General features: G+C 45.5%; 1 protein-coding gene across 1 annotated transcript in view; it reads right to left on the bottom strand.

Moving 5' to 3' along the window:
- The window catches only part of TTLL11 (tubulin tyrosine ligase like 11), a 261,643-nt gene that overhangs the window by 16,465 nt on the left and 223,030 nt on the right, over positions 1–22,148 (bottom strand). Inside the window, exon 8 of the mRNA XM_068966426.1 lies at positions 19,954–20,060. Within this exon, the coding sequence (XP_068822527.1) occupies positions 19,954–20,060 (107 nt within the window). The remainder of the gene's footprint in view (positions 1–19,953; positions 20,061–22,148) is intronic.

Raw genomic sequence — 22,148 nt, 5'->3', positions numbered from 1 at the left:
AAAAATCTCTCATGCTTCACGCAGGGGTGAGGACAAAGTAATCATTTTGACATATGCCCAGAGTGTTCTCCATAACAAAAACCTGAGGCTTACCTGACCCAGGGGAAGGGCAATTAGACAACTCCGGCCTCTCCAGCCTTCCTGCCTCACAAAAGGGGAGGGGAAAAAAAAGGCTTTTTTTTTTTTTTTTTTAACATCACAGTTCAAGGACTCAAGCCTAGTAAGAAACTGAGATTTAAACAGGTTATCAAATGCTCTCTCTCCCCAACATCTTAACACCACATCAATGGGGCTCCAATATAACAATAATGGATACAACTAAGAGCTGCAAAACGACTTAAGAAGGAGTTTTTAGGGAAACCCAAAGACAACTGGAAGTAGAAAATAAAACCAAGGAAACTGAAGCCTCTGGCACCTACAGCTGCAGCAAATATTAATTACAGTCCAGCTCCCAGCCAAGTTAATATAAAACCTCACACTTACAGCCTGACTGTCTCGGTTCTTAGTACCTGATATATCACATCCAGCTTTCAACCCCAAATTACAAGATCAGCTAAAAGATGAGGAAAAAAAAGTGGTCTGAAGAGAAAAAGTAAGCATCAAAACCAGATTCACATATGACACAGAATTGGAATTATTCAATGGAGAATAGAAAATAATGATGATTAATATGTTAAGGACTCTGATGGAAAAAGTACATTCCATAACAGATGGATAAGGTAAGAAGAGAGATGAATACTTTAAGAAAGAATCAAAAGGAAATGCTAGAAATTAAAAACACCATAATAGAGATGAACCCCTCAGTGGACTCAGAAATAGATTAGACATGGCTAAGGAAAGATCAGTGAGCCTGAAGATATATCAATAGAAATGTCACAAACTGAAATGCAAAGAACAAAAGAATGGGCAAAAAAAAGCAGAATGTCCAGGAAAGATGTCTTTGGACAACCTAGAAGAAATGCATAAATTCACAAAAACAACCTACCAATACTTAGTCAAGATGAGATAATCTGAACAGACCAATTAAGCAAGAAAATTGAATCAGTAAAAAACCTCCCAACAAACAAAAGCGCAGGACCAGATGGCTTCACTGGTGAACTCGACCAAACACTCAAAGAATTAATACCAGTCCTTCTCAAACCCTTTAAAAAAATAGAAGATGAGGGAATTCTTCCAAATTCATTTTATGAGGTCAGCATTACCTTGCTACCAAAATCAGACAATGATGCCATAAGAAAAAAAAAAGTATAGATCAGTATGCTTGATGAACATAGATGCAAAATTCCACAACAAATTATTATCAAACTAAATTCAACAATACATTAAAAGGATCCTACACCATGATTAAATGGGATTTATTCTAGGTATACAAGGATGATTTATTCTAGCTACACAAGGATGGTTCATCAACTACTAATCAGGCAATGTGATATAGAGTAAGTCCCCTACATATGAACCTTCAAGTTGCAAGCTTTCAAAGACGTGAATTTGCATTCCATCATCATCTGACATGAGTGAAACTGTAGCTTGCCCTCCGTCTCCTATTGCTGGCGATCCTTCAGCTCTGCCATCTCCCACCTCTTCGTCCTCTTCCAATCAGTAACTCTTCTTGCCTGTTCACTTGACGCAACTCCTGTATACCAGCTGTCGTACTGTACTACTACACTTTTTAAGGTACTGTACTGTAAGGTTAAAAATGCTTTCTTTATTTTCTTGCATTTATTTTGTATGTATTATTTGTGTGAAGAATATTATAAACCTATTACAGTACAGTACTATAGAGCTGCCTGGGTTAGTTGGGTACCTAGGCTAACTTTGTTGGACTTACAAAAAAAATGAACTTATGAACACATTGTTGGAACAGAACTCATTCATATGTAGGGGACTTATGTACCGCATTAATAAAATGAAGGATTAAAAGCATATGACCACTTCAATAGATGCAGAAAAAGCATTTGACAAAGTTCAACATCCATTTTCGATAAAAATTCTAAGCAAATCAGGTATAGAGGGAAGGTATCCCAGCATAATAAAGGTCATATATGACAAACCCTCAGCTAATATCATGCTCAATGGTGAGAAGCTCAAAGTTCTTCCTCTAAGACCAGGAGCAAGGCAAAGATGTCCACTCTTATCAGTTTAATTTAATATTATAGGAACATAATAGGAATTGTCCTATCCAGAGAAATTAGGCAAGAAAAAGAAATAAAAGGAATCAAAATTGGAAAGGAAAAAGCAAGACTGTCACTATTTGCAGATGACATGATATTATATTTAGAAAACCCATCAAAAAACTGTGAGAAAAAATAAATGAATTCAGTAAAGTTGCAAGATATAAAATCAATACACAAAAATCTGTTGCTTTCTATATATTAATAAAAAACTATCAGAAAGAGAAATTAAGAAAACAATCTCATTTACAGTCTCATCAAAAAGAATAAAATATTCAGGATGAAATTTAACTAGGATTTGAAAGACCCATATATTGTATACTGTAAGATATCAAAAAAAGAAATTAAGGACAAATAAATGCGAAAATATTCTGTACTCGTGGATTGAAATAATTAATATTGTCAAAATGTTCATACTTCTGAAAACAGCATACAGATCCAATGCAACCCCTATCAAAATTCTAATGGCATTTTTCACAGAAATAGAACAAACAATCCTAAAATTTGTACAGAACCAAAAACGACTCCAAATAGCCAAAGCAACCTTGAGAAAGAAGGACAAAGCTGAAGGCATCACATTTCCTGATTTCAAAATATATTACAAAGCTATAGTAGTGAAAACAGTGTGGTACTGGGATAAAAAAGACTCCCCAGGTGGCACAGTGGTAAAGAATCTGCCTGCAAGGAGACGCGAGAGACATGGGTTTGATCCCTGGGTCAGGAATATTCCCAGGAGTAGGAAGTGGCAACCCACTCCAGCATTCTTGCCTGGAAATTCTATAGACAGAGAAGCCTTATGGGTTACAGTCCATGGAATTGCAAAGAGTCAGATGCAATTGAACACACACTCATTGGGATAAAAACAGACACATGTATCAGTGGAACAGAGAGCCCAGAAATAAACCCATGCATATATGGTCAGTTAATTTACAACAAAGAAGTCAAGGATATACAATAGGGAAAGGACAGTTTCTTCAATAAATGGTGTTGGAAAAATTGTACAGCCACATGCAAAAGAATGGAACTGGGCCACCATCTAACACCATACACAAAAAATTAACTCAACATGAAAAAGACTTGAGCCTAAGACCTGAAACCATTAAACTCCTAGGGAAAAACAGGCAGTAAGCTCCTTGACATAGGCCTTTGTAAGGATTCCTTTTTAAATTTTTTAATCTCCACACCAAAAGCAAAAATGAACAAGTCGAACCATACCAAACTAAAACGTTTCTGCACAGCAAAGGAAACCACCAACAAAATGAAAAGGCAACCTACTGAATGGGAAGAAATGATTGAAAATTATATACCTAGTAAGGGGTTTTCCCAGTAGTCATGTATGGATGTGAGACTTGGACTGTGAAGAAGGCTGAGCGCCGAAGAATTGATGCCTTTGAACTGTGGTGTTGGAGAAGACTCTTGAGAGTCCCTTGGACTGCAAGGGGATCCAACCAGCCCATTCTGAAGGAGATCAGCCCTGGGATTTCTTTGGAAGGAATGATGCTAAAGCTGAAACTCCAGTACTTTGACCACCTCATGAGAAGAGTTGACTCATTGGAAAAGACTTTGATGCTGGGAGGGATTGGGGGCAGGAGGAGAAGGGGACGACAGAGGATGAGATGGCTGGATGGCATCACTGACTCAATGGACATGAATCTGAGTGAACTCCAGGAGTTGGTGATCGACAGGGAGGCCTGGTGTGCTGCGATTCGTGGGGTCACAAAGAGTCGGAGACAGCTGAGTGACTGAACTGAACTGAACTGAAGGGGTTAATATTAAAAATATATAAGAACTCATATGAACTCAATAGTCAAAAAACCAATCAGATTTTAAACTGGGGAGAATATCTGAATGACATTTGTTCAAAGAAGACATACAGATGGCCAATAGGTACCTGAAAAGATGCTCAACATTATTAATCATCAGGGAAATGAAAATCAAAACCACAATGAGTCATCACCTCATGTCTATTAGAACAGCTATCATCAAAAAGACAAGAAATAACGAATGTTGGCGAGAATGTGGAGAAGAAGGAATCCTTATGTCCTCTTGGAGGGAATGTAAAATGGTGCAGCCATTGTGAAAAACAGTATGGAGGGTCCACAAAAAATTAAAAATAGAATTATAATGTAATCTGGCAGTTCCACTTTTGAAATGAAAAAAGGGAGAAAGTCCTGAAACAGTGGAAGAATAGAAAAGGCTTGAAATACAATAAAAATACCAGAAAGAGAGACAAGAAAGGAACAGAAGAAATATTTGAAGTTATAATGGCTGAGAATTTTCCAAAATTAATGAGGCACCCAAACCACCGATCCAAGATGCTCAGAGAATGACACGCAGGAGAAATACCAAAGAAATTTATACCTGTACATATTATATTCAAACTGTAGAAAACCAGAGACAAAGAGAAAACCTTGACAGAAGCCAGAGGGGGGAAAACATCTTACCTATAGAGGAATAAGAAAAAAAAAAAGTTACATTAGCCTCTCATCAGAAACCACATAAGAAGAAAATCAAGTGAAACATTTTAAATGTTGAAAGAAAAACCCCATAAACCTAGAATTCTGTATCCAGAGAAATTACCCTTCAAAGGTGAAGGAGAAATAAAGACTTTCTCAGATAAACAAAAACTAAAGGGATTTGTTGCCCATAGACTTGCTTTGCAAGCAATGTTAAAAGAAGCTGTTCGGAGAGAAAGAAAATGATCTAGGTCAGAAACGCAGATCTCCATAAAGAAAAGAGCATCAGAAAAGGAGTAAATGAGCGTAGAAAGATCCTTTTTACTTTTCTTCTTCTTAACTGATCTAACAGAAAACTGTTCAAAGTAATAATAGCAACAATGTGTTGGTTGGTTACAGCTTAAGAAGAATTGAAATGAGTAACAGCAATGTTATTAGGGAAGGGAGGGAGGGATTGTGAATACTGTTTTACAAGGAACCTGCACTCTGGGAAGTGGTATAGCACTGTTTGAAAATGGACTTATTAGATGAAAAGTACACTGCAAATTCTAGGACAACCACTAACTTTTTCTTTAAAAAAAAAGGAAGTATAATTGATATATTAAGAGAGAAAATAGAATCATATAAAATGCTCAGTTAAAACCAGCGAAAGTGAAAGTCACTCACTCGTGTCCGACTCTTTACGATCCCATGGGCTATTCAGTCCATGGAATTCTCCAGGCCAGGATACTGGAGTGGGTAGCCTCTCCCTTCTCCAGGGGATCTTCCCAAGCCAGCAATCAAACCCAGGCCTCCCACATTGTGGGCGGATTCTTTACCAGCTGAGCCATAAGGGAAACCCAAGAATACTGGAGTGGGTAGCCAATCCCTCCTTTAGCAGATCTTCCCAACCCAGGAATCGAACCAGCGTCTCCTGCAGTGCAGGTGGATTCTTTACCAATTGAGCTATCAGGGAAGCCCAGAAAAGGCAGAAAAAGAGGGAAAGAGAACAAAAAACAAGGGAAATAAACAGAAATGGTTACAGACATGGTATATAGTTATCAGGTCACCTGATCTGCCTCTTGAGAAACCTGTATGCAGGTCAGGAAGCAACAGTTAGAACTGGACATGGAACAACAGACTGGTTTCAAATAGGAAAAGGAGTATGTCAAGGCTGTATATTGTCACCCTGCTTATTTAACTTATATGCAGAGTACATCATGAGAAATGCTAGGCTGGAGGAAGTACAAGCTGGAATCAAGATTGCCGGGAGAAATATCAATAACCTCAGATATGCCAATGACACCACCCTTATGGCAGAAAGTGAAGAACTAAACAGCCTCTTGATGAAAGTGAAAGTGGAGAGTGAAATAGTTGGCTTAAAGCTCAACATTCAGAAAACTAAGATCATGGCATCCGGTCGCATCACTTCATGGCAAATAGATGGGGAAACAGCGGAAACAGTGGCTGACTTTATTTTTCTGGGCTCCAAAATCACTGCAGATGGTGACTGCAGCCATGAAATTAAAAGATGCTTGCTCCTTGGAAGGAAAGTTATGACCAACCTAGATAGCATATTCAAAAGCAGAGACATTACTTTGTCAACAAAGGTCTGTCTAGTCAAGGTCTTGGTTTCTCCAGTGGTCATGTATGGATGTGAGAGTTGGACTGTGAAGAAAGCTGAGCGCTGAAGAATTGATGCTTTTGAACTGTGGTGTTGGAGAAGACTCTTGAGAGTCCCTTGGACTGTAAGGAGATCCAACCAGTCCATGCTAAAGGAAATCAGTCCTGGGTGTTCATTGGAAGGACTGATGTTGAAGTTGAAATGCCAATATTTTGGCCACCTGATGTGAAGAGCTGACTCATTTGAAAAGACCCTGAAATGTTGGGAAAGATTGAGGGCAGGAGGAGAAGGGGACGACAGAGGATGAGATGGTTGGATGTGGTCACCGACTCAATGGACATGAGTTTGGGTAAACTCCGGGAGTTGGTGATGGACAGGGAGGCCTGGCGTGCTGCAGTTCATGGGGTCGCAGAGTCAAACATGACTGAGCGACTGAACTGAACTGATGGTATGTAGTAATCTAACTGTAGCAATAATCATCTTAAATGTGAATGGTTTAAATATATTAATTAAAAGACATAGATTGTTAAGAGTGGATAAGAAAAGCAAAATCCAAGTATATGTTGTTTACAAGAAACCCTCTTTAAACATAAAGACATAGATAAAAACTAAGGAGACGGAGAAAGATATATCATGCCAGCACTAACTCAAAGAAAGTTGGAGTAACTATATTAATTTCAGACATTGAAGACCGCAGAACGGAGAAAATTATCAGGGATTAAGGTGGGCATTATTAATGAGAAAGGGGTCAGTTCTCCAAAAAGACATAATCCTTAACATGCATGTAGCTAAAAACAGAGTGTCAAAATATGTGAGGTAAAACAGATAGAACTGCAAGGAAAATAGACAAATCCACTATTATAGTTAGAGGTTTCAACACCCCTCTATCAGTAATTGACAGATCCAGCAGGCAGAAAATTGGTAAGGATATAGTTGAACTGAACAGCACCATCAATCAACTGGGTCTAACTGACATCTATAAAATACTTTATTCAACAACAGCAGAATACACATTCTTTTCAGAATACACATTCAGTTCGCACAGAACATTAACCAAAACAGACTACATTCTCAGCCATAAAACACACCTTAACAAATTTTAAACGCACAGAAATCATACAAAGTATGCTCTCATACCACAGTGAAATTAAACTAAAGATCAATAGCATAAAGATAGCTGAAAAGTCCCCAAATATTTGGAGATTACATAGCACATGTCTAAACAATATATATAACAATATAATACAACAAAATAATAAAGAGTCAGACACGACTGAGCGACTGAACTGAACTGAAACAATATATGGGTCAAAAAAATAAGTCTCAAGAGAAATTAAAAAACATCTTTAACTAAGTGAAAATGAAAATAGAACTTACTGATTTGGAGGCATGCAGTGAAGGTAGTGCATAGAGGGATATTTAGAGTATTTAATGCATAGGTTAGACAAAATGAGAGATCTTAAATCAATTATCTAAGCTTCCATCTTAGGACATTAGAAAAAGAAGAGTAAATTAAATCCAAAGTAAGCAGAAGAAAATAAGTAATAATTAGAGCAGAAGTCAACGAAATTAAAAATAAGAAATCAATAAAAATCAACCAAGCCAAAGCTGTTGCTATGAAAAGATCAATGAAACTGATAAACCTCTAGCCACGCTAAGCAAGAAAAAAAAGATTACTAAACTACTAGTTAGTAATTAAAAATTACTAACATCAGAAATGAAAGAGAGTTAGCACTACTGATCCCATAGTCATTAAAAAGATAATTAAGAAATATTATGAATAACTTTGTGCCCACAAATTTGATAATTTAGATGAAATGGACCAATTTCTTGAAAGATGCAATTCACCAAAGCTCACACAAAGAGAACCAGATAATCTTAATAGGCTTATATCTATTGAAGAAATTAAATCAATAATTAAAAACTTTCTAAAAAAAGAAAGAACTAGGCCCTGATGGTTCCATTGATAAATTCTACCCAACATTTAAGAAAGAAATGATACCACTTTTCTACTATCTCTTACTGAATATAGAAGAAGAGGGAAGATGTCCTAACATATTTTATGAGGTCAGCATTACCCCAATACTAGATAATGGCATTACTAGAAACGAAAACCATGAACTAATATCTCTCATAAACATAGACGCAAAAATCCTCAGTATGCCAAACAATGAGATTTGGTCCAGGTATGCAAGGCTGCTTCACCACTCAAAAATCAAGTGATGTAATCTATCACATCAATAGGCTAAAGAAGAAAAATCATATGATTCTATCAATAGATGCAGGAAAAGCATTTGACAAAATACAACATTTATCCATGACAAAAAATAAACAACAAACCTAAACATCTATGCAAACGAGGAACGAAGGGGAACCACATTCATTTGGTAAAAAACAGCTACCAAATACAGCTACCAAATTCATTCTTGATGCTGAGAAACTACATACTTTCTCCCTAAGACTGGAAACATGACACAGATGTCCCCTCTCACCATTCCTGTTCAACACTGTACTGGGAGACTTAGTTCATACTGTCAGACAAGACAAAACAAGACAAGAGTGGAAAAGAAAAGGTCGACCGATTGGGAAGGCAGAAATAAAAGTGCCTTTACTCCCAAACGACACTACTGTCAATGCATTAATAGAAAATCCCAATGAAATGACCAAACTTTTGGAACTAAGTGCTTATAGTGAGATCGTAGGGTACAAAGTAATTAGATAATAGTCAACCGCTTTCTTATATTCCTTGAGTTTCCCTTGTGGCTCAGCTGGTAAAGAACTCGCCTGCAATGCAGGAGACCTGAGTTTAATCCCTGGGTTGGGAAGATTCCCCTGGAGGGGGGAAAGGCTACCCAATCCCATATTCTGGCCTGTATACAGCCCATGGGGTCACAAAGAGTCGGACACGACTGAATGACTTCTCACTTTCACTTCCTACATTCCACCAATGAACACTTGGAATTTGAAATGAAAAACAACGTCAAGAACTTCCCTGTTGTTCAGGGGTTAAGGCTCCCCACTTCCACTGTAGAGGGTGTGAGTTCAATCTCTGGTCGAGGAACTAGGGTCCCACATGCTGTGCAGTGTGACAAAAAATTTTAAAAAAACAAAACAAAATATCCCATATCATCATTTACATTAACACCCAAATAAAATAGGTATAAATCAAACAGAACATATGAAAAGTGAAAATGAAAGTCACTCAGTCATGTCTGACTCTTTGCAACCTCATGGGTATATTCCATGGAATTCTCCAGGCCAGAATACTGGAGTGGATAGCCTTTCCCTTCTCCAAGGGATCTTTCCAATCCAGGGATCGAAGCCAGGTCTCCCAAATTGCAGACAGATTCTTTACCAGCTGAGCCACCAGTGAAGCCCAAGAATACTGGAGTGGGTAGCCTTTCCCTTCTCCAGGGGATCTTCCTGACCCAGGAATCGAACTGGGGTCTCCTGCATTGCAGGCAGATTCTTTACCAGCTGAGCTACCAGGGAAGCCCTTAACAGAACATATGGAAGATACATATGAAGAAATCTAAGGCTGGTTCAGCATTCAAAAATCAAGTAATGTCATCTATCACATCAGCGAAGAACTGATGCTTTCGAGTTGTGGTGCTGGAGAAGACGGACTGCAAGGAGATCGAACCAGTCAATCCTAAAGCAAATCAACCTGAATATTCACGGCAAGGACTGATGCTGAAACTCCAATACTTCAGCCACCTGATGCGAAAAGCCAACTCATTAGACAAGACCCTGATGCTGGGAAAGATTGAAGGTAGCAGGAGAAGGGAATAACAGAGGATAAGATGGTTAGATAGCATCACCAACTCAATGGACATGAACTTGAGCAAACTCTGGGAGATGACGAAGGACAGGGAAGCCTGATATGCTACAGTCCGTAGGGTTGCAAAGAGTCAGACATGACTTAGTGATTGAACAACAACAAATCACATCAACTAAAGGTTAAAGAAGAAAAATCATATGATCCTACGCATAGATGCAAGAAAAGCACTGGACAAAAATCCAACACTCATTCATCATAAAAACTGAGTAAAGTAGGAACAGAGAGGACATCTTCAACCTGATAAAGAACATGTACAAAAAACCTACAGGGAACATAATACTTAATGGTGAGACACTAGAAAGTTTCCCACTAAGATCATGAACAAGGCAACTCCTTTTCAACATCTTACTGGTTCCTGCTCTGTGCCCTGAGCCTTCTTTACCACTCTGAGCCGGTTTCCCCCTCTGTGAGTGGGGTCTTGGGAACAAGACCACACTCAGAGGGAGTGTGAGCTTTCCGTGCAGAAGCAGATTGGAAAACCGTTTTGAAATGTGGAAAGCACGCATACACATCAAGAATGACAACAGTGGTTAAAGTAAAGTAAAAAAGAAAAAAAGAGAGAGAGAGCCAGGCGAACGCTTCCTGACTCAGTCCTTATAACAAACCGAGGTCGATGTCATTGACCTGTTTAAAGGAAACTGTGGTTTCTGCAGCTGAAGTGCCAGCAACGCCCCCGCCCCAACCCAGGGCTCCTAGATGGGAGGTGGAGGCAACCAAACTCAGCCTGGGTGACTCCTTGGCTCCTGCTTTTCCCAGAGCCTGCATCCTGCTGCTGCTGTTTCTGCAGGATCTGGGATGGTGAGCAACAAGTACAAGAAAAGGAGATGACTGCATTAAAAAATCATCATCCCGCTTTTTCCCTTTTGTCTCTTTTTGGAGGGTGGGGGTAGAACCAGACCACAGCGGAAATCCCCAGGCCCTGGAGGTGATGGAGAGGGTGAGGGAGATCAGGTGCTCGGAGGCAGGGGCTGTCGGGGTGATGGCAACCTCCAGGCGACACGCGCGGAGGGGAAAGTCATTACAGAAGGTGCAGCGTGCGCGGCAGCAGCCCCAGATTAGCGTCTGCGTGGGGGAAGGCTCGCTGGCATTTCTGTTGGCTCGCCTGCTTTTATTAAAAATAATTCCGACGCCGACTATTTTGTAAGCGTGGAGGGCACACATCCAGGGAGGCCCATCTGACTCTGAGATAATTTCAAGGCTGAAGAACGTCGCCCGTGCCAGACACAGCACCGCATGAAACCTGCCTCCCATCTCCTCGATGGAGGGGGCCGTCCATGTATATGGATAAGTCAGGCTTCGCTAAACCCTCCAAGTAAAAATACTCTTAAATATTTCAGTACGTCGCTAACCACATACATCTCAGTTGGGGCTCACTCCAGCTGGGGGAAAGTAAAGCAGGCAGATGATTTGCATAAGTCGACTGAGGAAATCTGGTGAGAGACTGAGGGAGACTCAGACACCCACAGATGTCAGCCGATTGTCAGGGCCCCGCCCCTCGGCCATCCTCCACGTGTGCTGAGCACCTACCATGCGCCAGGCACAGCGCTAGGCTTCCTCAAGACAGGGACAACTTGGCATCGCGGCGATGAGTCTAGCTCAAGGGCCAGAGGCCACACACTCTTTCCACAGTATGTAATTCGAGCTGTGATCAGCATTGGGGATCTGATGGAACTGGATGGGAGGCTATTGGAGCTGATGGAAAGCGGGGATTGGTCCAGCCTGAGGGCGGCTCCTGGAGAGGAAGGCTGGGCAGTGGGGTGTGAAGGAAGGGGCCCTCGGGCAGAGGTGAGTGCCCCGATGGAGGGACACCAAACTGGCCAGCCACCTTGGCTGGAGCAAGTGCCTCTGAGGCTAGTGATGAGAAGGGTGGCTGCATACGCGGAAGGGAGTTGACTATAGGCAGTTGATGGTGGGCTCTGGGTTGAGGGGTGATGCAGTAAGCAGGCTGGAGGCCGCTGCAGCCAGCGGATGGCAGGGGCGCCCACCAGAGTGAGAGCAGATGGGCTGAGGAGCAGGGAAAGCTGGTCTTTGGGGAACAAGACAAAGTGGTCCTGGCTCCCCAGGCCCGGGGGCCCTGACATGGCAGTCCCGCGTTTCCTGCTCAAGGTCCCCAGCTTCACAGTATCTACCCTGCCCCCACTTGCCTTGGACGCATGGGTTCCTCTTCCTAGCCACCCCCCAACCCCCGTATCAGTACCACGCAAGAGGAAGGGGCAGGGAGGGTGAGGAGGGAGCAGCCAGGCTCCAGGGTGTCACAGCAGTAGCCCAGGCCAAGGGCGGCTGAGGGCCCTCTTGGTGGGAAAGAAAGGGAGGGCCTGGCACTCCGTCGGCTCCGAGGAAAAGTCTGTCGCCACCACGTCCCATCCCTCTCGCGCCTGCGAGCGTCTCCAGGCGGGCATTTCTTCCTGTCTGTTCCCAGCACCTGCAGAGCCTGGCACAAGATGTTGCCCAGGAAGCATGTCCCAGGAGACGGGTGCAGTCGGAGCCAGGTGGTCACAAGGGAAGCAGCCCCTGCCTTAGTGAGCGTTTCCTACTGAGCGCCTGCTCTGAGCACTTTCTGCTTTGCCCCATTTCATCCACATCCTTGTCTTTGTGAGGCGGGCACCTTTATTATCTCCACTTTTCAGGAGATGACTGGGAGGCTCAGAGGACGTTACGCAACCTGTGGACATCGCCTAGTTTGCAACTTATCAGGCTCAGACGTGAAGCCAGGTATGTCTGATCCCAGAGCCCTTGGCTCTGGTTCTGCGCATGTGCGTGCTCGGTCGCTTCAGCCGTGTCCGACTTTTTGCGACCCCATGGGCTGCAGCTGGCCAGGCTCCTCTGTCCATGGGATTCTTCAGTCAAGAATCCTGGAGTGGGTTGCCATGCCCTCCTGCAGGGGATCTTCCCAACCCAGGGGGCAAACCTGCGTCTCTAGCATGTCCAGCATTGGCCGGCAGGTTCTTTACCACTGGCGCCACCTAGGGTTAGCCCGGCTTTGGCTACACTGCCAATCAAACCCAGGCAGCCCCACAAAGGCCCGCACAGAGTTTAGGAGTTCTCCAAACAGTGGAAGAAATGTTTCCTATCTTGGTCCAAGAGTCCACAGCACGTAAGAGACGTTAACTACGCCACCCTTTGATTTCCCTCCCGAGGCCAGGTGTGCACTGCGCACGCATGTCTCACGCGTGTGCTCACATGGATGAGGAAAGACTCCAGTCCATTCTTCTTGCTTTGCCGTCATGTTTCCATTGCTTATGGGGAGGGACTTCTAGCTTGTTTGTTCTTTTTTTTTAATTTGTGACTTTTCCCATATGATTTTTTAAGTTGATATATTGTATTTTCACTTTTATTCAGTTTAATTTTCTTCCATCATTTTTTTTTTTTTTTTTCACCTTGCAGCATGTGAGATCTTAGTTCCCTTACTCAGGATCCAACCCAAGGCCCCTGCAGTGGAAGTGCAGAGTTTTCGGCGCCGGACCACAGGGAAGTCCCCTAGCTTGTATCTTAAAATAGCCAAACATCTGGCTGCTAAGTGAACAAAGCTGTTCCGAAACCCGTAGTTGTGAGTTAGATGAACCAGATACCCAGATGCTGAGCTCAGATGTTCCCTTGGCAAGTGAAATGTTTGTCTCCCATAGATGCTACCAGTGATACTGCCTTTTATTGCCCAATCTTGATGCTGTCCTTGTCTCCCGCCACAGAGGAGTGACTTCCACTCTGGAAAGAGGTAAGAGCAAAGTCTCAGTGATAAGGAGGCATTCGTGAGTGCAATTTCCGTAACGTAACAGAACTGCATCTTCACTGACAAACATGTTTCTTCATTCGATTCTGGGCAATGGGAGGGCTACCACACCCCATTTTTGCCGATAACATCCTTATTTAGATTTCTGTGTTCTGTTAGAGGTTCTAGAATTGGAAACTGAAAAAAAAATTTTTTCTTAATTGACAATTACACTGGCCTGCTGGAGAGTGGGAGACTGCCTCTTATGAAATTCCACTGAGCTCCTAAACAGTCATTGGCATTCTAACAGAGAGGAAGACAGTCTATTTAGGGAGCCATGGGCATGGGATCCAGATGAGGACTCCTCAGGTAGAGAGAGGCAGGAAATGAGCTGGTTTGGCTGGGGGTGGGGAAGGGAGATGGGAGGGAAGAACCATGCGTGAGATACATGTTATCATCAAGTCCTAGCTTTTGCTTTGGGTCATGAGAGAGTGTGGATGCTTATGTCATTCTTAAAAAGAACTAATTCAAGAAGCTAACTAAATACAGCAGGCTACGTGCATGGTTCTCCATGGAAGTGTCTCATGAACCAAGGATTATCATTAACCCAATTCTGTGCACCTGGGGTCCAATTAAAAAGCAATCAATAACAAGCCTATTTAAAATGATGGTCTGAGATTTAGATTGCACAACAGGCATGCTTTTTCTTACTAGTTGGTTTTTTTTTTTCCCCCTCTCTAATCCTTTCAAACACCATTTTTCTTCTCCATTTCAATAGCAAGTTCTCCTCATGCAGCTCAAAGGTCTGTAAAGGCCTCAAGCATCAGGAATCTGTTTAAGCCCCTTGGTGGGTACCAGAGTCCCATCAGGGCAGGAGGAGGGTCTCAGCTGGCTTCCAGAAAGGGATGGCGCATTAGCACCTGGACACACTGGGGTCTGGGTGTGGGGCCATGGTCTTATTCCAACAGGGCTGGCATTTTTATGCCGGACAGTAGGAAAGCAGAGGGAGACCCCTGTAGGCCTCTGTGAGTATACGTCTCCATCCTCACCCTTGGAGCGCCCTGCTTTGGGGACGGGGATAGTTTTTATCTTGGCACTTGTCTGCTCACCGAGCATTCACTGGGCACCAAGTGAGATGCATTTGCATGTTCTGGGCGCTGTGCCAGGCCCTCGGGGATACAGAACGAGTAGTGAGCGCCTTTTCTGGGCTGCTAAGTGCTCTGCTTGTGTCCTCTGTTCACCCTCACGGCCCCCTCCATTGGGGCTTTCCCATGGGAGCGCTGGCCCCACCCTGTTACAGCTGCACCCTTCGCATCTGTGTGGCTGGAGACGCAGGGTATCAAGGAAGGGCCGTGGCTGAGCTCCGAAGGCTGACTGCTCTTGGTTCAGATCCCAGGCTCCCCACTGTAAGACTTGACATGCTGGCTTAAATTCATCCCTCTGAGCCTCAGATTTCTCATCGATCAAATGGGAATAACCACCCTTATCTCACAGGGCTGGTGAGAATTAAGTGAAACGATTCACAACAGGCGCTTTTGGTTCCTATCACATAGTGAATGTTCAGTACACAATCTCTATTGTCTTTTTTCCCCCCTTGAGAATAGTGTCCATAAAATAATCTGTCTTTCTATTCCCGTAGGGCATGATATGTGGTAACATGTTCATTGCCTGCTTGTTGAATGAATGAATGAGTAAGTGCAGCCCTTTGGGACTGAGATCTCATGTTCTACCTGTCTTCTGACTTCTTTCTTGCCAGCCCTGCAGCAGCAGCTCCGGGGCAGGTCAAGCTGCCCCCTTCTCACACAGCACTCACACCTCCGGCCAGGCCTGTGCTAGAACCCAGGGCCTGAGAATCCCTTGGCCCTACACAATGGAGGGAAGGAAGGAAGGCGGCCTCCCTGGTGTCTCTGCTGACCTTTGCCAAGAGAAAAAAGCACCACTCAATCACAAAGGTCTTCTTTGTATATCCAGTAGCTTCCTGCATGGTCCTGAGAATGTGGCTGACTTCAGAAGCCCCTTCTCCTTGAGAAAAGGAGGTGCTAGAGTGACCTTCTTAGCGGGCACCTGGGCCCCAGCCTGCACCAGCTGAAACAGCAGTGGCCCCTGAGTCCATGGGCACAGACCAGCTTCTCATTTCTGGCTTTACTGTCTAGCCCACTGCCTATATGCTCCCCCACACCCTGCCTCCAGACCCTGTTATTTCCTTTCAGGAGTGATGGAAACAGGAGTATAAGCTCTGAGGATGAAGGAAGGGGAGATAAGTGCATGGACCTGGTACCTCCTCCCACTCCAGTTCTGTCTTGCATGGGCTCTGTGAGTTGACCTTTCACTTACTGCCTCACAATAAGCACCATTCTGTGTGGCCCAAGGTTGGGGATCAGGAGGCAGAAGGCTTGAGTTCCAATCTGGCTTCTGCGACTCACTGTCTATGGGATTTCAGACAAGTCACCTTTGTTCTTGGAACCTCAGGACCCTCCTCTGTAAACTGAAAGTGAAGTCGCTCAGTGGTGTCCGACTCTTTTGTGACCCTAGGGACTGTAGCCTACCAGGTTCCTCCATCCATGGAATTTTCCAGGCAAGAGTACTGGAGTGGGTTGCCATTTCCTTCTCTAGGAGATCTTCCTGACCCAGAGATTGAACCCAGGTCTCCTGCGTTGCAGGCAGATGCTTTACCTTCTGAGCCACCGGGGAAGCCTGTAAACCACGGTCTGATTATACATCTCGAAGGTCTGGTGTGAGCATTAGCGCTGATGTTTGCACACCGGAGGTGATCTCAAAACTGCAGTTCCGAATAAGGATTGTTGTTCTGCATATCCAGGGGCTGAGGCAGGGTGGAAGGACCTCGAAGGTCCCAGCCCCGGATTCGCGCATCAGTATGTTCTAAAAATAAGTATTTTTTCCCATCTCCTCAGCTTGGTCAGCAGACGGAGAGACCCGGCAGACCCCAGAAAAACCTCACCCGAGCCTGTTATTGTGGGCAGCCCCTGTGGATTCCGCTTATGGGGAACAATTTGAGAGGCAAACAAAACATGAAAAGCTACTCAGAATTAACAATGGGCCAGATGGTAATGCTAGTTTGAAGCAATAAAACATGATAAATAGCTTCCTGCTGCTACTCCTGATCAATTTCAATATTTAATAATTCCACTGCCACCCCACCCCCTCATCTGGCCCCCTCCACAGGCTGCTGTGATAACGACCCGCATTCAGCTCACAGAGCAAACACTCCTTCACTTTCTGAAGGTGTCAGCAGAAAGCGGGCGGCTCGACTGTCACAGGAGCGCCCTCCGTCCTTGAGATAATTCAACTGCCTGCTTCTAAGACACTCCATCTCCAGCCTCTCCTGGTTGCCGGGGAAGGCTGGGAGGGAACTCCGACGGTGGAGATGCCATGGGAGCGGGCAGTGGGTGTTAGTATTCCCTGAGTCTTGCTTTCGAATTTAAGAAAGGGAAGTGGTAGGGAGCTGGGTGGTCCTCTTACTCCAGGACCAATTAGCAGGAGGAGGAGGCAACCAGAAGGGGATGACGGCAGCTCGGTGTTAAAGCCTTACCCACTGGCCATGCTTCTGAACCTCGATCTCCTTCTCTGTATGAAAGAGAGAATCACATCTACTCACAGGAGGAACCCAGCCTGCGCTGCATGGGTCAAGTGCCGGGCAGCATGCTCTGAATGTGGGAAATGACTGGCAGCAGGAAGCATCATTATCAAACATGAAGCCAATTAGCAAATGATGCCCCGGCACCGCTACCTGTGGGAAGGGCTGCTGGTCCTTGTGGTCAGGGAGCTGTGGCCAGGGCAGACGTGGGGTGTGATGCAGGAACTGGCAGGGAGCACCCAGGGTTCTCCCCAAGTGGATCCCACAGACCTTGAGACCCTCCGACACAGGGCACCCCAGAGAGCAGGTGATGCGGGAGCTGTTTATGGAGGAGGAAATGGACAGGACAAAGCGAAATGACTTCTCAAGCTTACATCATATGAAGCGGCAGCATCAGTTTTAGTCTGGGTCTCCCAACCTGCTCCTCCAAACCCCTCTGATTTCATGTCCTCCCTGCCCCACTGCAGGAGAAAACTGCTCCCTGAGACCTCCCCTGCCGTTTGTCCTTTTTGCAAGGAGGCAGCCGTGGGCTTGCCATCACCTGAGCTGTAGGTTACTAGGCTGTGAAATGCAAGTGGTAATACCTACTGCACTGGTTCACAAGGACATTTAATGAGGGAATATGCATGAGAGCCCGCTGTAATTTTGTGATGAGCTGTACAAATGTCAGGTATGGTAATTATGACTTTTTAGGAAAAAACCCTCTGGGAGGAAAAAGATCAGAAATTCATCCACCAAAGGGGATTCTTCTTACCGAATCCTTCACTGGCCCCACATCCTCTAGGGCGGTGGTCCCTAATGTTTTTGGTACCTAGGACTGATTTCGTGGAAGACAACTTTTCCATGGATGAGGTGAGGGGTGGTTTCGGGATGATTCAAGGACATAATATTTACGGTGCACTTTATTTCTGTTATTATTACATCAGCTCCACCTCAGATCATCAGGCAGTAGGTCCCGGAGGTTGGGGACTCCTGCTCTAGGGGATTAACATCAAGCTCTTTGGTGTGACCTTCAAGGCCTCGACAGTGCCTGCAACCCCATCTCCACCCCTTCTCCCTTCCCTCCTTGCTGCAGACCCTCTAGGCTACTTGGGGTGACCTGAGCCTTTTACCTGTGTCTCTGCCTAGGCCGGGCAACACCCCTGCAGGAGGGGACTGTCCCTCTCTGTCCCTCAGCTGATCCCACTCCACCTTCTACAAGAACTCTTCCTTGGGTCCCCCCTTGCTAAGAAGCTCTTCTGCTGGGCTTCCTGGTAGCCTCTCTGTGCTTGCCTCCATCCTAGCATGCGGCACCCTACCTACTGCTGCGTTCTCATCTGCCTTCCAACTCTGCAGCGCCTCCCTTCTGGGTCAGAACCAAGCACTGTTCACTCCAGTCTGTCAGGGGCCTGGCCCAGCTTATGTCCAAGAACTGTGCACCGAGGAACCAACCAACGAGTAAGTAACTGTTCCCGATATTAATGGAATCAAAGCTTTACGCAAAGGATTCAGTGGTGGAATTAAGAATTTGGCAGGGCACAGCCTTGCTAAAGTTACAATACTTTGACCACCTGATGTGAAGAGCCAACTCATTAGGAAAGACCTTGAGGCTGGGAACGATTGAAGGCAGGAGGAGAAGGGGTTGACTGAGGATGAGATGGTTGGATGGCATCATTGACTTTGAGGACATGAGTTTGAGCAAACTCTAGGAGACAGTGAAGGGCAGGGAAGCCTGATGTGCTGCAGTCCATGGGGTCGCAGAGTCGGATACGGCTGAGCGACTGAACAACGGCCTTGGTAGCAGAAGTCAGAACCGTGCTTCTGAATTCAGACTCAGTCCCATCCCCTTAGTCACGTCTAGAGCAGGCGGCGTAACCAAGACTTCCCAGGACAGGCCCCCACCCTACCCTATATCCTCTGCCTGCTTTTTGTTTGTAGAAAAACTTTGATTGCCTAGGTCTTCCCCCAAGTTCCAAAGAATAAATTTAATCAGAGAAGTGAGAAAATGCAGAAACAAAGGAAAACAGTCAAGCACGACAAACTAACAATAGTGAAGCCATTAAACCAAGTCAAGGAATTAGTTCCTCCTCAGAAGGGCTATAGATAATATTCTGAGCCATATCCATTGAGCTGTTTTGCAGATACTGAAACCCCCACCAGGTGAAAAAGTTAACTGCATGCCACCCACAAGCACAGAGACCCCAGACAGGTTGAACCTGAAGGTTGATGATGTGGACTCCTGATTACGTCACAGCCAACCAATCAGAAGAATGTCCACGAGCTGATCATGGACCCTGCCACTCTCTCCCTCACCCTGCCTTTAAAAACGTTTCCCTGAAAACCACTGGGGAGTTCAAGCCTTTTGAGCTGCTTGGAGCCCTCGGTTGGCCTGCCGTAAACACCACACTTTCCTTTACCACCACCCTGAGTCAGTAGATTTGGCTTTACTGTGCATGGGCGAACACACCCAAGTTTGGTTTGGTAGCAGTAAGATGATCGTCTTCCTCCCCCATCCTGACCCTTAACAAGAAGGAAGAGAAAAGGTGCTGCCCACCCCTGTCTGTCCTCCCGCAGGACATGAGGGAGGCTGGTGATGCTGTACCTGAATCCCGCTGGTCCACGGTCATGGAGTTCCACCTCCTCGTGATATCGATGTAGAGGATGTCCGCCGCGGCCATGGACAAGCTGCTGCTGCTGAGCTTGCAGTTCCTGCCCAAGATGGGAGAGGACATGTCACTGCCAGACCCGAGCCGGCCTGTCCTGCCTGGCCTCCGTGCCTGTGCTTGGGCTCTGTTCCCCTCCTGGATGCCGCCCCACCCCCACCCACCCAGCAGGAGCTAGAGGAGGGTGAATGGCAGCAAACCATTCACTGCCTTTACAGGTTCCTGTGATGAGGTTCACAAGGGCGCTAAAGGGCTGGGAAGAGGAGGGACTTTAGGATGGCAAGTCTTGAGTTGAATCTGGCTCTGCCACTTAGGAGCAAATGGCCCTGATTAAACTAGTTCCCCTTCTTGAGCCTCAGCCTCCTGACCTGTTAACCAGGCAGTCTATCACAGTCACTGTGGGCAGGCATGCTGCAAAGAGCATGATTGGGGCATCAGACAGACCAGGGTTAAAATCCTGGCCCTGTGGCTGCTTCTAGCTGTATGACTGTGGACCATTCACTTTGGGGCCTGTATTGGCTGGTCTCCTAAATGAAGAGGATAACACCCGCCCACACGGCCGTTGTGAAGACGACATGAGGTTGTGCATCCTGGGGCCTGGCACCTGGTTGGGGCCATGACAACTGCTGATTTCCTTCCTCATCTCTCTCTAGTCTCCCTCTTTTTTTGCCAAAGCTAGAACCATCTCAGCCCTGTCAGAGGCTACCTGAGGCTGACCTTTCGGTGAGCGGCCCTGTCCACTCTGGAGAAACGGGGCTTGCCGGTCAGAGCATCTGGGTATGAGGATGAGGGGTCTGTTAAAATGGAGGCAGAACTCAGCTGGTCCAGAGGCACCACCCTTTTGAAGCGGGTTGTGCTGGAAGGGGAATCCCCACCCAGGCTGGATTTGCCCTGGCAATCCTGAAAGCTACACCCTGGGGCTAGCTGTCTGTTGGGCTGAACCATATTCCATGCTGCTATCAACCGTCCAAACGTGTCCACGTCCGTCACCCCAGCTAATGATAAAGTGGTTCTTTGGTTTCCCATTTGTCATCATCTCTTGCGTGAATAGCTCGCTTAGGAACCCAAGAGGCTGGGGGCTGATTGGCAAGCAGGACTTGGGCATTCCAGGGGCCCCTCTCCAAACCCATGCACACCCCTGGCGTGACTGGGTGGATGCTCAGCACAGTGCCCTGGTGAGGCTGGTGCTCCTTATATGCCAGCAACCTCCTGGCCTCCCGCCTTCCCTCCCTCTTTCCATCCCTCCAGCCCGTTTCTCCTTTCTTCCCCGCCTGTATTCCTCAAGCCATCAATTCACATCCTGCTTCCTCCTGAGCTCCGCTCTGTATTTCCATCACAAGTCACCGTGGCAGACTTCAAAGCACATCAGCGCAGTTATTGAGCCCCAGTAACAACATGTCAGTGGACGCAGAGCTTTTCACATCACCTGTCACCGAGATGGCTATCTCTATTGGGTCCTGCTGGGGACCCGCTCCAGTCCCTTTCAAGGTATTCTAACAACCCGCGCTGTTCATTTCCCAAGCTTCATTAGAAGCAGCTATGGGTTTTCTCTAATTATCATGTCTGTGTTCTCTGGACTACCTGTTCCCCACAGGACAGGCACTCTGCCTGGCTTACCCTGTGGGTTAATGGAGTATAAAAAGGGAAACAAGACTGACCACTGGTATACAGTTATTTTTTTCCTGACAGGCAGAAAATAGAAGTGTCAAACCTTGAGTAGGAGCTGTAATTTACCAAAGATGATTCTCCATCTATCCCCTTTCCAAGGTAACTTGTTCTCCCTAGTGATACCTGGAAATACAGTTGATGATAACATCTGGACTGGGGTAGGAAATGGAGGGATCCACTCTGGCTGCAGTTGACATGAAATGCTTGTGAGAATTCTAAATCTGTAGGCACTCTCTTGGGCACCATCTGTGTGCCAGGCTCTTTCCTGCTCATTAGCTCTCTGGAGCTTTATAACATTTTATGAGGGAGGTATTCTTAGACCCATTTCAATGCTGGGTAAACTGAGACTCAAGAGAAGGGACATGACTTGCCCAAGACCACAGAGCTGGGATTCACATCTAGGGCTCCCCTGGAGGATACAGCCATGGACTTGGGAACTTTGGGAAAAAGTGGGGAAGTGGCCCAG

This window comes from Capricornis sumatraensis, chromosome 1, assembly GCF_032405125.1.
Source record: "Capricornis sumatraensis isolate serow.1 chromosome 1, serow.2, whole genome shotgun sequence".
Classification (NCBI taxonomy): domain Eukaryota; kingdom Metazoa; phylum Chordata; class Mammalia; order Artiodactyla; family Bovidae; genus Capricornis; species Capricornis sumatraensis.
Note: the sequence above shows the minus strand (reverse complement) of the source record. Positions and strands in the feature narration are given on the sequence as shown.